At 37.9% G+C, this 15826-nt stretch overlaps 1 protein-coding gene across 1 annotated transcript in view; it reads right to left on the bottom strand.

Annotated features, from left to right (window-relative positions):
- The window catches only part of LOC134226733 (lachesin), a 168953-nt gene that overhangs the window by 118247 nt on the left and 34880 nt on the right, over nt 1–15826 (bottom strand). The window contains exon 2 of the mRNA XM_062707698.1: nt 13140–13475. Within this exon, the coding sequence (XP_062563682.1) occupies nt 13140–13475 (336 nt within the window). The remainder of the gene's footprint in view (nt 1–13139; nt 13476–15826) is intronic.

Raw genomic sequence — 15826 nt, 5'->3', positions numbered from 1 at the left:
TCGGTCCTGTGAAGTAAACATTTTGCTGTACAGGGCGTCTGCAAATTATCTAACAGATTTTGACAGTTTGCATTCACAGAGCAAAAACAGACAATATTTGACTAAATCAGTAGCTTTGTGGGCATAACAACTCAGCAGCCTATAACTGATGTATATTTTGGGAATACTGGGAGTCATCTCATGTACAACAACGAATTTTCGTCTTTGTAAATGCATTTGCCGGATTTTTGGAACAAAAACGAATGGCCTGTCATATCACCGAATTTAAATTGAATTTATCTATAAGTATGGTCCATCTTGAGAATAATAGCCAACAAAAACAAAACAAAAACATCGAATATATAATTGGACTATTTGAAAGCATGCCACAATCATCAAAAATGTCGGAGAAGTAGGGACACGGCAGGTATTTCCGTCCATTGTCATAGGGGCTAAAACTATCGAAAGCAACATCCATTTGCTAGAGCTCCACTATAGCAGAACGTATCTCCTGAGCTTAAGATTTGATACGAATGAGTTTGTCAAAAAAGTGTCTCTTTTATTGGTTTTCGAGACTATGACGAAAAGACGAAAATACCTGCCTTAACCCTATATGTAATAAAACGTGCGGCCATCGTGATTATTTTCCGACACGGTCAATGCCCCATAAATTAAGATACAGTGGTCGTTTTTAAATGAACAAATATAGCTTGCAATCCTGTAATCCTATGTAATCCTATTATAATAACTTGCAATACATGCTAGTTTTTTTTCATTTGTTCAAAAATATAATTGTGAACCTGTTTTGTTATACAGATAATTTGCAGACACCCTGTACATAAAAGTCACATGGATCAATGTCTATAAAATAATACTGATAGAACACCATTCTGAATGAGGAAATATTTATATAGTAAATTGAAATTGACCTTTAGAAATTTTCTATAGGAGGCTATAACTGCTTCTGACGGGGGTCAGGCCCCTCCCGGTCACCTCTTATTTACGCTAATGGTGATACTGCAGTAAAAAAGCATGCAAAGCGCATTGAGCGACACTGCGACAAAATCACCAGCCTCGTGTATAGAGATCTTAAAAATCATCATCCACGCTGCAAACTTTTCCCACAAACTTCTTCTCACACCCCGTCGAATAAGTTTTTTACCCACCCATTCCATTTCAAATATCCGATTTCGCTTTCAGCAGCATTGTTAGTGGCTGCTTTGAGGCCAGCAAATCTCAAGTGGGACTTTATCGGATACACCATCAAATGGCAACTTAAAATTTTGAATGTAGGCTGTGGCGACATTGGATTTACACTTTCTCCGAATCACATATCAAGACGTTTAGAACTTCGAGGAAAATGGTTTTAAAATATTTGAGGCATATTTAGATTTTAAGCATTTCACAAGTGGTAAGCATTTCACAAAAAAAATAGAAATGAAGGCAATCAGTCGAATAATTAGCAAACAATTGTGCGAAGAATATAAAAAGGGTCTTTAACTCCGAGAAGCAATTATCTGAATATGGTGCTAAAGTATTTAAATTCAAATTAGTTAACACCGTTAGCACTTATCTAGCAAATGCTCTTGAACCTAGGCACTCGAGAACTTATTCTCATGCAGCTCGCTCGAAACGATTCATACACTGACTGGTTCTGTATGCATAACCCATTTGCAATTAAACATACAATATTGATTCATGCCCGCGCTCGGTTGCTCACAGTTGAATCACCCACTCTGCGTCCAAACTTTTCCAGCATCGATCGCAATCAAACTCTCGCGTCCCACCCCTCGGAATCCAGTTCCGTCACCGCCAATATGAGTGGCAACCAACGCAACGGTTTGCTTGTTCGCTCAAAATTTATTCAATCCAATCAAGCTGTTGAACAGAGCTTCTCGCTCTACGCTGGGCCAAAGTTTTTGAAGTGCAGCCCAGCAATTGCCAGTAGCTATAGGTAGCAGGACTTGGACCGTGAAACAATGCCAGCCTGCTCTGCCGACAGAATCAATCCCGCGTAAGCTTATTCAAGTGAGCATTCTATGCATATTTTCCCCTCTTACTCGTGGACTCTGTGCATATCGATTCGATTTTAATTAACAATAGCTAGTTTTGAATTTTTAAAATTGAATCTCAAACTTTCCTCGAATTTGGCTGCAGCAACACGCTCGTTTACCGATGTATATATTGCACTGATTGATGCAGATCGTCTAACCAGAGAAGAGTTTGTACTATAACCAAATATTCTTACTTGTCTAAAGGCTTTTTGTTCAGGTCAAGCTTGTACCATCAATATGAAGAAAATATCGTGAGCTGCCCTTAGAGCGTTTTACGTTTTTTCTAAATGATAGTATCGCATTGTTCAAAATGCGAGGGACCAAGCTGAAGTTTTGTTCAGAACCAAGGAATGCACTACTCGCTTGAACAGGAATGCGTAATTTTTTTGGAATCGATTATTGTAGCATTCCTCAGGCTCAGTGTTGTGCATTTACGCATGTATATTGAGTTTTCATTTATTCAGAATGCCGATACACTTTTGTACATACTATTTGATTTTCCTGAAATTTTGCTTTTGCATTCATGGCTGTCCCAAAATTGCACAAAGTCAGAAAAGTTCTGGGTTCACCCTTCAAATGAAAGCTTAGGGCACACAGAAATAGACGTTTCACTCAACACATTTTTCACCGTTCAACTTTTCAACGGTAGACGTCTGTTTCTCTGTGCTTAGGGTGTAGCTTTTAGCTTAGCTTTTTTAACTTTGACTGACTTCACATATTTTTGATTGCCACTTCGAAATTGACCAGAATCTATACAACGCGCAATGTGGATTGACCAGAATCAGTTTAATAGCGCAAAGAATCAACTGAATGATTCAGTGGGATTATTCAGGCGTTCTCGGTGTGCAAGTTTCTGTGACTCAAATGTTTAAATGATCAATAACGGCGTCGGCCACGTCTTTGAAGTCAGTTAAGAAGAGGGAAGTAACATTAGTAGATGATATTGGCTGTTTGAAGACCTGTTTGATTACCGCTGCGTCTCCACAAAAACCACAGGAAGGATTATCAGTTAGTCGGTAGGCATTGTTGGATCTGAATGGACCAATCAATAAGCAAAAACTGCCGCTATGAAATGAGCAGATCGCGCCACCGTAGACATGTTCTGTCAAACACACACGAATAGAAATATGCGTATACAGTGCTGCCGTTGTTTGGATGCGGTGAGTGCAAAATGATTTACCTTGATTGATCCATTCACTCTGATAAGCGATGCGATCGTGCCGTATTTTTTACACAATGATTTTAACTAACTATAATTCGGCCGCACGAAGCAGAACAAACTACCCAAGCAACACATTTGTCATAGACGAGTTACTAAGAGCTATATATGACCAAATCAAGTCATATATAAGTAGCACTCACTGCATCAAAACAACGGTGGCACACATATTTCTATTCGTGTGTGTTTGACAGAACATGTCTACTAGACTGGCCCAGCTCAGTATGGGGAGGAAAAAATGTTGTCGAATTACACGGGGCACCCCCAGCATTGTGTCTTTTGGTGAGAAAATCAATCTCTCAAAATGTCAGCTCAATCGCTTGTTGCATAAGCTAGCGCATTTGATTGGAAATTGTTTCTGATTGCTCAATTGAGCTCAGAATTGCAAAAAGGGCAGTAGGTATGTTACAGAACAATTTCACAGAACATTGTACGATGATTAAATGAATTATAATGAATTAAAATAAATTAAATTGATCCCTTCATAAGCTGAACATATTTAGGTTCTTTCAAGTCTAATGGAAGCCGACATCAATTCAAGTCCTAAGAATTCTATATAGTCTAACGTAAAACATTTTTATATGTGGAAACTTGGCCGTGTCATGATCACAAGAAGGTTCTTCAGCTTCCGAAATTAATCGAGCTCTGAACCCGATACGCCGAAACATAATAACTTCTGCTGAAAGTTTGAGTTTTAGATGTGTTCAAAACAATTCCACATTATTATTATATATTAGCTGTACTATCAGGCGATGTTAAAGAATCTGGTTGCTCCAAAGCGAGGGCGGAGGGCTAGAACTGAAGGCTAGAAGGATGATAATTTTGACGACATTGAAGACCAATAACACGCAAGCGATGTGAACGTTTTAGAACAATGACGGGTTGTAATATGTGATTTAATGAATTAAATGTGATATAAACGTAATTTTGTAAAAAAAATCCTTCTTTTATCTTTTCTCAGTGATGCTAAAACATTTCTTGAAAGAGTGCTAGAGAGAAAAATTGACTGGTTCTAATAGGCCATATAATGATAGATACGATATACATGGTCCAGGTGGCGAGTTGTAAACGACGGTCAGAACTTAGTTCAGAGAAATTGGCTAAACTCAAATAAAGGGAACGATTATATATAGAAATGTTATTTTATTAATAAGGAAACTATATTGACATATCCTTTAAATGTAGTTGGATTTTCCAGCGGCCATTCTTATCAATTATTTCATGTCTCTTTAACCTTTATGCGGCCAACAACAAAAAAACACACGTGGATGGCCGACAGGGTACCCGTGTTCCCACAAATTGATATTCTCATAACTTCAACAATTTTCAACCGATTTGGATAATTTTGACAGTTTTGGAAACAGAAACTCATATACTTTTTGCTCATTGTCAGTGTTTACAGCTAATGCCCATGGTTATACAAGAAATCTTTGAAGTAAGGCTTAAGAGTCTACACGCGTAACCAAAGGCCATTTAACCAGTTTCAAATATGATACTAGCTCTTTGCGCTTCTTAGAATTGAAGGTGTTCATAGTATATGCTTCGGGTAATGCAAAAATCCCTGAAACGAGGTCTTAGTCATCCGAGAAATCTCTGGAATAAAGCCTAAATATCTACTCGCGTAACCGAAGGCCTATTATGCAAAATCAAATACGGTACATGCTCTTTGTGGTACTTAGCATAGAATGCGTTCACAGTATATGTTCCGAGTCATCCAAGAAATCTCTGCAGTAAGGCCTTAAGGTCTACACTCGTAACAATTGGTCTATGGACTTGTCTCAAAAGTGGTACATGCTCTTTACGCATCTTGAAATCAAATGTGATCACTACATATGTTCTGCGCTATCGAAGAAATCTCTCGGATAAGTCCTCTGGCTCCTTCATTGCATATGTTCATGGTCATCCAAGAAAACCCTGGAAAAGGCCTTCAGGTCTACACGCGTAACCAGAGATCTTTTAGATTGTTTGAAAAGTGGTGCATGCCCTTTGTGGTACATAGAAAAGAGCGCTTTCATTGCATATGTTTATGGTCATCCAAGAAAATCCTGGAAAAGGCCTTAAGATCTACACGCGTAACCAGAGATCTTTTAGATTGTTTCAAAACTGGTACATGCCCTTTGTGGTACATAGAATAGAACGCCTTAATTGCATATGTTCATGATCATCCAAGAAAACCCTGGAAAAGGCCTTAAGATCTACACGCGTAACCAAAGATCTTTCAGATTTTTTCAAAAGTGTTACATGCTCTTTGTGGTACATAGAATAGAATACGTCTATTGCATATGTTTATGGTCTTCCAAGAAAATGCTAGAATAGGCCTCAGGATCTTCACACGTAACCAGATACCTTTCGGATTGTTTCAAAAGTGGCATATGCCCCTTGTGGTACATAGAATATACCGCTTTCATTGCATATGTTCATGGGTATCCAAGAGAACATTTGAACAATCCTCAAGAACTTCATGCGTAACCAGAGTTCTTTCGGGCTAATGGAATAGTTATACATGCCCTTTATGGTACGTAGAATAGAATGCACCCATTCCAAATGTCCATGGTCATCTAAGAAAACCCTGAAGTAAGGCATTAGGATCTACACCAGAGATATATCAGCCTGTTTTAAATTTGGTACATGCCTTTGAGGTCCATGAATGGCATATGCTAATGGTCATCCTAGAAATTTATGGAGTAAGACTTCTAGCCTTACACGAATATCTAGAGGGTCTTTAAGGTCACTCCTTACGGAATCCAAGTGTCAAAGTGCTCGCGTTTTCGGGGGCACACCACTCGAGACGGAAGCAACGCACAACAACAAGAAAAATACCATGTACCGTTATTGAATTTGCACGATAGACCTTTGGTTACGTTAGCAGACCATAAGATCTTATTCCAGGGATTTTCTGGATGACTGAGGCCTTACTCCAGGGGTTTTTGGAGACCCAGAATATATACTGTGAACACCGACTATTCTAAGAAGTGCAATGAGCATGTAATATATTTGAAACTGGTTGATAATCCTTCGGTTACGTGTGTAGACTCTTAAGCCTTACTTCAAAGATTTCTTGTATAACCATGACAAAAGCTGTAAACCTTGACAATGGGCAAAAATTATATGAGTTTCTGTTTCCAAAACTGTCAAAATTATCTAAATCGGTTGAAAATTGTTAAAGTTATGAAAATATCAATTTATGGGAACACGGGTACCCTGTCGGCCATACACGTGGTAAAAAAAATCAGATGCCCCTCCCCACGTCCCTCCTCACTGTATCAACGTGATTTTCTCACAGATGCTACATTTTATGGAGTTCTTAAATGTCACCGAGTTTCTGCTTTCAGCTATAAAAATTCATTGCAATATCACCACTTGAAGTTGAAAAAGGAACACGGGTACCCCGTCGGCCGCATAAGGGTTAAAATTAGAAGCTGGGACCCAGTAAGCAGCTAATGCCATTCAGAGATCCGTGTCCCAGCTGGCAGTAAACACAATCGTCTGATATCATTTTTTTTCTGGGCGTAGGACCACTGCGTCTATTGAGTTGAACTTTTGTGGTATACCCCTATTTGCTATTAACTACGCATCTTGTAGGTTGATCACCATTTCTCAAGTAAACAACCTACGACGCGTCTGTTCCCAGTCCGGCAAAATTGAATTAATAAAACTCACTACCTTTCCAGGATTTGCGTTCCAAATTTCACCTGGTTGCATAAAGCCACTATTTAGAAATTTGGATCTACATTTGTACAATGCATAACAACTGCAAAGCAGATGTTTCGAGGTTTCACGTTCCATGTTACAGAAACGACAGATATCATTCTGATCCTGGCCAATATTTGGTATCATATTTCATAATCTTAATCAATGCCTTTGAAAATAGGCATCGTCATCATAAAAATATACTGGAGGTAGTGAAGTAGCTTGATGGCTCTGGGATCTGCAACTTAGGGTCTACGTACTCTCAATTAAGAAATCTCTTGTATTCGCGACGGTGTTTAAAAGTTACGATTGTAGTGCATCTTCACGACTGTATTTAAAATGCAGCTATAGGAGAAGTGCAAAATAATCGATCAGTTGAAAGCAGCGTTGAGCCGTGAGGGATATATCTTTTGTTGGAACTAATAAAACCCTCGCGAATTGCTTTATTTTTGGAGTTATTCGCAAAATTGGCCAAATTAGGAACATGGCCAAAACCGGTACAGTTCCTCTATTGCACCTAAAAACTTGCCCATTCTTTTAGAATTTCATTAATTTATGTTAACTTTTGAACCTAGGGCGTAATTCCTGTTTGCCGAAAAATATGACCGAAGAACGTCAACGTAACAACATACTTTGATGACAACATGATACTATTCCACGGCGAAATTCCACAACAAATGAAAACGAGGCGTAGTTCCATTTATATCAAATTTCTACATGAAATAAACAATTTCGTCTATATTTCGTGTTAGAGGTATATAAAACTTTTGATTATAATTTGAATGAGCTTCTTGAGCAACGGTGTTTTATTTGTTAAATAGGATTTAAAAAACGAGCTTCAAACTTTGCTAGGCATTTTCTCGGTTTCATACTTTTGGAAATCCGCCCTAATCTAATGTTGGTCTAGAATTAATGTAAACCGACCGTAGGTTCAACCGTGCTCAGATTAAATTCCATATTCATGATTTACAGTCCGGGATGTCTATAATTTTATATTATTAGAATGGAGTATTTGACATTATTTGAATTTCAACATACCTGAGGTTTTTGTTAGGTAAATGCTAAAATCTAGAGAAATAATTCCCTACTGGAAAAAAATAAGAACGGGACTTAACAATTTTGGGAGGTGTGCAGTTTTGTGTTCTTGTCAGTGACTGAAATTTGTTAAGTATCAGCTAAAGTATCAGTGACTGTGCTTGACTGACAGGCTAGTTTGTGGACCAAAACGTGTCATGCGGCAACCTTATCTTCATAATTTCTCACGAATAATTATCTGATGATTCTATAAAGGACAATAGACCTTACCGACATATACATTGTATATGCCACAATATTATACAGTTCCTGTAAGGTTCTTCTTACCCGTGCGGTAAGACGCGCGGCTATAAAGCAAGACCAAGCTGAGGGTGGCTTGGGTTCAATTTGCGGTACCGGTCTAGGCAATTTTCGGATTGGAAATTGTCTCGACTTCCCTGGGCATAAAAGTATCAGCGTGTTTGCCTCATGATATACGAATGCAAAAATAATAACCTGGCTCAGAAACCTCGCAGTTGATAACTGTGGAAGTGCTTAATGAACTCTAAACTGCAAGGCGGCTCAGTCCCAGTGTGGGGATGTAATGCCAATAAGAAGAAGAAGAAGTAAGGTTCTTATGCAGAACTGTATAAAAAAGTGGGGAAATTAGACCCAAAAATGTACCTATTTTTTGCGGCTACTTGCTGCGCCGGACAAAAGGCAAAATCCACGACAAATCGAATGGTGCTATTTCCATTCACCGGAAATTATGGGAACTAGCCGTTTTGTCCCATTTTCCCCTTGAAATCGTATATTTTCTATGTCATTTTCTTGCTCGCCATTGCAATGCATGAGTAATAGAGTATGTATATTGTGTTGCAAGTGCAATGGATACACTATGCCCAGAGTGTCGAGGAAGTTTCCAACCCGAAAACATCCCAAACTGGACCGAGAATTGCACTCGTTTTTCCGGGATAGGCAAACCTTACGTCTTTGCTCGCAAGGCTACTGGAGACCCCAGGTACATAGGTCCGCTTTCATTCATATTTATTCATATTTAATTACACTCTTTTCAAGAATTCACGTCGAATACAACGTGCTGCATGGAAATCAGAGTATCGGAGCCAAAAGCGTTATATTCTATACACTTTTTGAATTTTTAATTAGAAACATTGGGGCAAGTTTCCCCGTAAAATGCAAATTGTAGCCAACAAAACTTATAAAGATAAGAGTCTAAAAGATAAGTTTTTCGCATATACTTGCACAGACAAGTATTGGTGTATACCTAATAATAAGGCTACCGGCTTTTCATCATCAATTTGTTTTACTCCTTGTAAGCATATGCGGTATTTAAAAAAAAAATCGTTTCAGGTGGCTCTCATTTCTTGATTTCGTTTCGTAAAATTACGACAATTTCGCTAGAAAAAAAAGTAACTTTCAACGAAATTTAACGGAATTTCGCGGAATTTTGAGACAAATTTAAACTTAACCCATACTGTTCGTACGGTCGTGTATTATCAAAAATTTTGGCTGTGCCGCTGAACAACACCATAAAGCTCTTCTTGAAACTTAATGTTCGAGACGAGCCAGCCTCGAAACATAACCCCATTCTGAGTCAATAAACGTGTTTAGTTTTCTTTATAAAACGTCTTCAGCGTTTTGTTAAAAATGTCTAACAGAAAACGAAAAGTATCTTTAACTATTCTATCCTATTTTTTTCAAAAGTGATCCGACTCAATATTTAGGACGACAGGGTCAGAGTGAAAATGTAAACAGATATGAATCAGATCAGTATAATTTTATCAAAAATGCAATGCTGTGGCGCGGATTTCAATAGGGCCCTTGTGAAGTCTTTTCAGAGCGCCTCTTTCTTATGTCGTTTTCGGTTATTGCTGGGTCGAACCTAGTTCTGCCCCGGATCCGCTCTAACAGCTGTCAAAACGTTCGGTTATTCGTTCAGGTTGGATCGCGATCCGCACCAGATCCGACCCAAAATGAATGAGATTCGCTCTGCCGATTTATCGAGATCCAACCTAGGTTCACCAATACATTCGAACACAAACTGTCAAACTGGTGTTTATGTTTACGCCAAAGGAAAATGAAACACGGATGGATATTTGATTTTATTTGTTTAATTTGTTAAATAGCTGTCTTCCACGCAAAAATGGATCATTTTAATTGTGTGCTGTCTTCAAGTTTCTCTGATGGTGAATCGGTGACATATTTTTCGCTGATTACCTCATTTGGTAGCTCCATTATAAACAAAATGAGGGTTGAAAATTTGGTTGAAAATGTGATTTATAAAATGCAGTGACGAGAAGGTAGCTGCTATTTATTCACTATTAGTTTGTGTATTCGAAGATATACTTTAGGTATAATTGCTCTCTCAATGGTAAAATAGCGTACCGCAGTATCTGCCGCTATAAAGTTATTTATACCAAAATGTCCATACCATTATTTTATTCATTATTGCAGTTCTGTGAATAATTTGTTTAAAGTGTCGGATTTGAAGAATATTAATATACTTATGTATTAATTCTGGCATTAACCCTTCATAAGGTAGTGGCAACTATATTGCCATCAACAAATTTATTGTATTTATTTATCAATGATACGTTTTTTCTGAATATTTATAAATAAATTCAAATGTCTATTTAGGAACATAATTAAATTGAGCATAATTTTTGAGTGGAAAATGGATTTTTAGTTGTAATTCGTTAAAAAAACTAACATAGACATACTTATTTATGATATTTATTATGTTGAATCTCTAGTTTAGATTATGTAGTGAAAAATAATTTTCCTCTCTTGTATATTTGGTTTTTTCATTTCTGACGAAATCACGGTTCATTCCAAAGAGTCGGGGGATTCGGTTATCTACGTCTAATAGTCGAAATCAATAAATAATTTTGTATTGGATTTTTATCAAAATGTTTCCATATTTTCTTGTTCTGTTCCATTTGAATGACATAATTGATAACTCAAATCTACTGTAACGTAATCACTGTTACCCAAAAAGCCATAAAGAATCAGCATAAAAATTTATCGGAAAACACGGATTGGCATAATTACCGGAAGCGCCAAAATTCTTTCACGGCAATCCACATTGCCGTCGTTATTTATCACAAGCTCCTAACCACATAAATTTATTGATGGATTAATAATTATTCTTTCAATTAAACAATTAACAGAAGAAACATCTGATTTCCCTTATAATTCATAAAACAAGAAAAAAAATAACACTAATAATAAAATTCAATAGAGTCTGTTTCAGTCAGCTGATAAAAGTACGAAATGAAAACAAAACAGATGATAGGGCTTGAGTTCTCACTAACACCATCATACTGACTCGATACTGATTCGTTTTTCGTTCGGTTATTCAGAGTCGGGGTCGGACCTGACCCAGGTTTAAAACCGAAAACGACATTATTGAAAGCCGATTTCTTCACTTCAGCTTAGGCCTCAAATCAGGTTTCAGCGCATGGGTGACCACCGCTTAAGAGTTAAGAAGGCCCTGAGCAAAATAAAATTTTACGTTCAAACAACAAATTGAATCTAACCTATAGGTAAGAATAAAAAGTTTAGAGGTTTGAAGATACTCCACACAACAGTCAATATTCGGCAAATCATCGATATACCCGAGTAGACGAAAATAACTAAATATTATCAAATGTTGATAAGATATCAAAATGAGATATGGACATGATTGATATAAGAGATAAAAGATCAGACGATAATATCAATATTTTGCACTAAAATATCATGAGAAGATCAAGTTATGCTATTTGTAATAAGTGATCAATATCATGTGCCATTAGTTTGATCTTATCCATAGCATATCTTGATATTTAAATGATATTTCGGTGCAAATTTTTGATATTGTTGCCTGTTCTTTTATCTCTTATATCAATCAAGTCCATAACATGTTTTGTTATTCTGTTCATGGCTTCTGTCCGGGTATACATACAGCCCCTAAGATTTAAATTCAATTTTTTGACTATTTTCACGGTGAAGGGTCGTTTGGCCAAAAACCATTCGGCCGAAAGCCATTTGACTGAAAACCACTAGGCCGAAAGTTGTTTGGCCGAATATACCATTTGGCCAAACAGACCATTAGGCCGAAAGGGTTATTTGGTCAAAAGGGTCGTTTGGCCGAAAGAATCGTTTGGCCGAAAGAGTCGTTTGGCACGAAGGGTCATTTGGCACAAAGGGTCATTAGGCCGAAAGGGCCTAATTTGCTAAATAACCCTCTCGGCCAAATGACCTCCCTCCTGCAACTAGTCCTCTCCTAATACCAGTTCGTCAAACTGAATGTATATAAGACTATGGACCTACGAGCCTCCTATAAAAAGGTTGAATTTGGAAGGAAATTATTTACATTTTTTTTGTATGAGAAAGGAAATATTATTTCTTCTTCTGTAAAAACTTTGCGATCACAATTCTGAAATACAATCTGAAATGCATATCTTTGTGTATTTTAGAAAGGTGCAGAGGATTCTTCTAGAGAGCAAATGCATGCTTTTAACAATTCTCTGTCTGCGTATACGGCTGGCATATGTGGATGTATAAAGAGTATCTCACTATGTAAACCAATTTAATAAAAATTCCGCGGGAAAAACAATTAAAATTTCAATTCGTTTCGTAAAATTTCGAATTAAATGAACCTTGATTTCGTATCGTTTCGAAGTCTATAACTATATTTCAATCTATATTTCGTTTCGTTTCGAATCAACATAGACATTTTAAATTTCGTTTCGTTTTGTTTCGTTAGTGTGTTATCGCATACCCTTAACTCTTTGGTTTACGAGAAAATCAAAACAAAAGTCCTGTCGTCTAAAAGTGGAAATTTGTTCTAATTACATGTATTTATTATATTAACATTAACGCCCACAACACGTAATAATAATCATTAACAGTGTGCTTAAACCAATAAGAAAACGGTCGATCTATTTGTCATTCATAACAAATTACTCAAAACTTGTTGAATAACAGACACCATTCCACAGGCCATGGGAACTATTTATTAATGAGAACATTTGCCCTACCACTGATTGTCTATCCAACATGTCCATCGGCGATATGTGAACACAATCGCGCATTACCGGAAAATCACGCCAATTAAGCATCATGAATAGCGACGGCAAGCGTCAATAAAGCACATCGATTTGAATATGCATACATACCTTGCACATCGATGCATCCGATTTGCTTTTTCATGGGGCTGGCATTGATCTGACACATATAGCAGCCCCGGTCCGACTCGCGGAGCTGTCGTATCCGCAGGCGCCACGTTCGCATGTCTTCATGCACCACGCTGATCCGGGCATTGTGTGTCACTACTCGACCCTGCAGTGCCAGCACCGTCTGGTCTGATGCTCTCAGCCAGCCAACCTTGTAGCGGCCTAGATTTTTCACCGAACAGGTCAACACTGCCTCCCGGCCCGCTGGAAACGTTACGTTCTGGATTGTGCCTTCGAATTCCGGTTCCGGATCGGCTGGCTGTTGCTGTGAATTCGTTTCTGTAAATAGTGAGTACGGAAATGGATGGTCAAGAGCTGCTCAAATATTGATATTCAATAAATTTCAAATTAATAGTAAATGCTCGGATCGCATATGCTATTATTTATGATTCATCTTCACTACTTCTGCGATTGTGGTATACTATTTGCTTTGCATGATCAATCAACTCGAAAACATATTTTTCTCCAAAATAAAGAAAATCTGGTCACTTTATAATGAGATGGACATATGCAAACTATCATAATACTATGCACATACATAAGCAAATGGCAGCAAAATAAAGTTTTCAATAAAAATTAGAAATTTTCAATAAAATATAGGAAACTGCCAGCAAAAAAATCTATCGATTTACAATCATTTTTTACACATTTCACCGAAAACTTTTTCGCCGAGTTCATATTCGCGGTTGAACGTTTCGAGGAATAACATTTGGTGGTATATATCTTTTCGCGGTACGACATTTGTCGGATTGTACCATTTCGCAGAATGTACTATTTCGCGGAATTTTAATAACAACAGCATAGTGTTCATTAATCACTTAGGGGAACTGCTCCTGGATTTCATCTCATGGCTCCGAAAGTCATCTCATCAAAAACAAAGCAATGGAAAGGAACTTGATTTGTTTCTTATTTTTGTGATTTATTTCAGCAGTGAGCACCCATGTTTACAGAAAGAAGCGACGAAATTGGTGCCGTAATTCTTTGTTTCGCGATGGGATGAATATATGTTCAGTGAGATGGAGATTGGAACGTTTCCCCTATATAATTATTACCAGCGAGGTTTCTCAGCCAAGTTCCCATTTTTTGCATTCGTTTAACACAAATTTAACATGTTGAAACTTTTATGCTTAAACAAATCAAGAAAACTTCCAATCGATGAATTTCCCAGGCCGAGCCAGAAGTTCAACCCAGCCACCTACAGTATAGTCTTACTTGGCAGCCACGCACCTTCCCGCACGGCTAAGGAAGACCTCCCAATAAGGAGAAGTAGTTTTCGAAATTTCAAATGCCCCTTACTAATCCTTTATGATTATTAATTCAGTAGAAAACCGAAATTGGCGACTAGCGTAGTTGGATTTTTCTCACAAACCGTACGCTAAACCTAACTTCGGAAGTGGTGCGCTGTTTTCATTGGGTGATGCGCGATACAGCGTACCACTTCCGAAATTAGGTTCAATGCATGGATTGTGAGAAAAATCCAATATGTGCCTCGTTCGCCCTCGTGCGGTGTTGCAGCAATTTCGCCCATGCTGCATTCTTCTCTTCCACTAACTAACTGCTCACATTCGCCGTCATACCAGCTGTTTCGTTGCTCCGGGGTCACCGTGCCTAGTGCAGCGGTTGCGGTGCTTCCAATTGCGGATCAAATATCTCTCCAGCCATCTTCAAGAGACGCTGCGTCTGGTTGCTCTTCCGTTGGGAGTGCCACTTCCAGCTGCTGCGCGTAGTCTTGGGCTAGTCTACCGTCTTGTAGCCGCCCAAAGTTCAGCCGTTCAGCCGCTGCGGACGACTCCGACGCGTGTTGTACACCGTCGAGAGTTTTGAGCGCAGACATACTGCAACGAGTTAGTGGTCGAAATTCTTGTAATAGCTAGTGGAGGGTTCGTTTTGTTTTCTCGAACACTAAGTGCACGTTAAATCTATATGTTCGCCCCAAAGATAAACTATTTATATGAAAAATGAGACTTACAGGAGTATAAACTTGTAATAGACTCAGCTTAACTAATTGAGATGACGTCTATGTGTGCTTGTTTGTATGCATGTTTGTGCGCAAAACACGTCCAAAATTAGCTCCTATTTTTAAGCACTTGCCTCTAATAATTTTTTTCGCAAAAAAATTGCATACAACGGCGAAACTTGTCATGAATATAAATGAATGTGAATTGTGGAATATATTTACCTATCAGTGTTATTTTTATCTATCTTACATTTTGAAATATATAACACATGTGAAAGGCATCAATACCAATAGGTGGATTAATCAGGCGTCTTCTAGCTAATATTAGTCCAATCATTACTGAAATCACAATGATAACAAAGAAGGAACATACTAAGGAAGGAAAAATGTGTGTGATCAGAACATTATCCACTTCTCCCGCAGTGTTTGATAGCAGGGAAAGTGTAAAATGTAAGCATATGCGGTATTTCGAAAAAAATCGTTTCAGGTGGTTCGAAACGAAATTCCGCGGAATTTGAGCATGGCGAAATCTGATTTCTTGATTTCGTTTCGTTTCGTAAAATTACAAAAATTTCGCTAGAAAAAAGTAGCTTCTAACGAAATTTAACGCGGAATTTAATAATTCCGCGGAATTTCGAAACAAATTTAAAATCAAACCATACTTCATATTATA

This window comes from Armigeres subalbatus, chromosome 3 (genome assembly GCF_024139115.2).
Source record: "Armigeres subalbatus isolate Guangzhou_Male chromosome 3, GZ_Asu_2, whole genome shotgun sequence".
Classification (NCBI taxonomy): domain Eukaryota; kingdom Metazoa; phylum Arthropoda; class Insecta; order Diptera; family Culicidae; genus Armigeres; species Armigeres subalbatus.
This window is presented reverse-complemented; position numbering and strand designations above follow the sequence as displayed.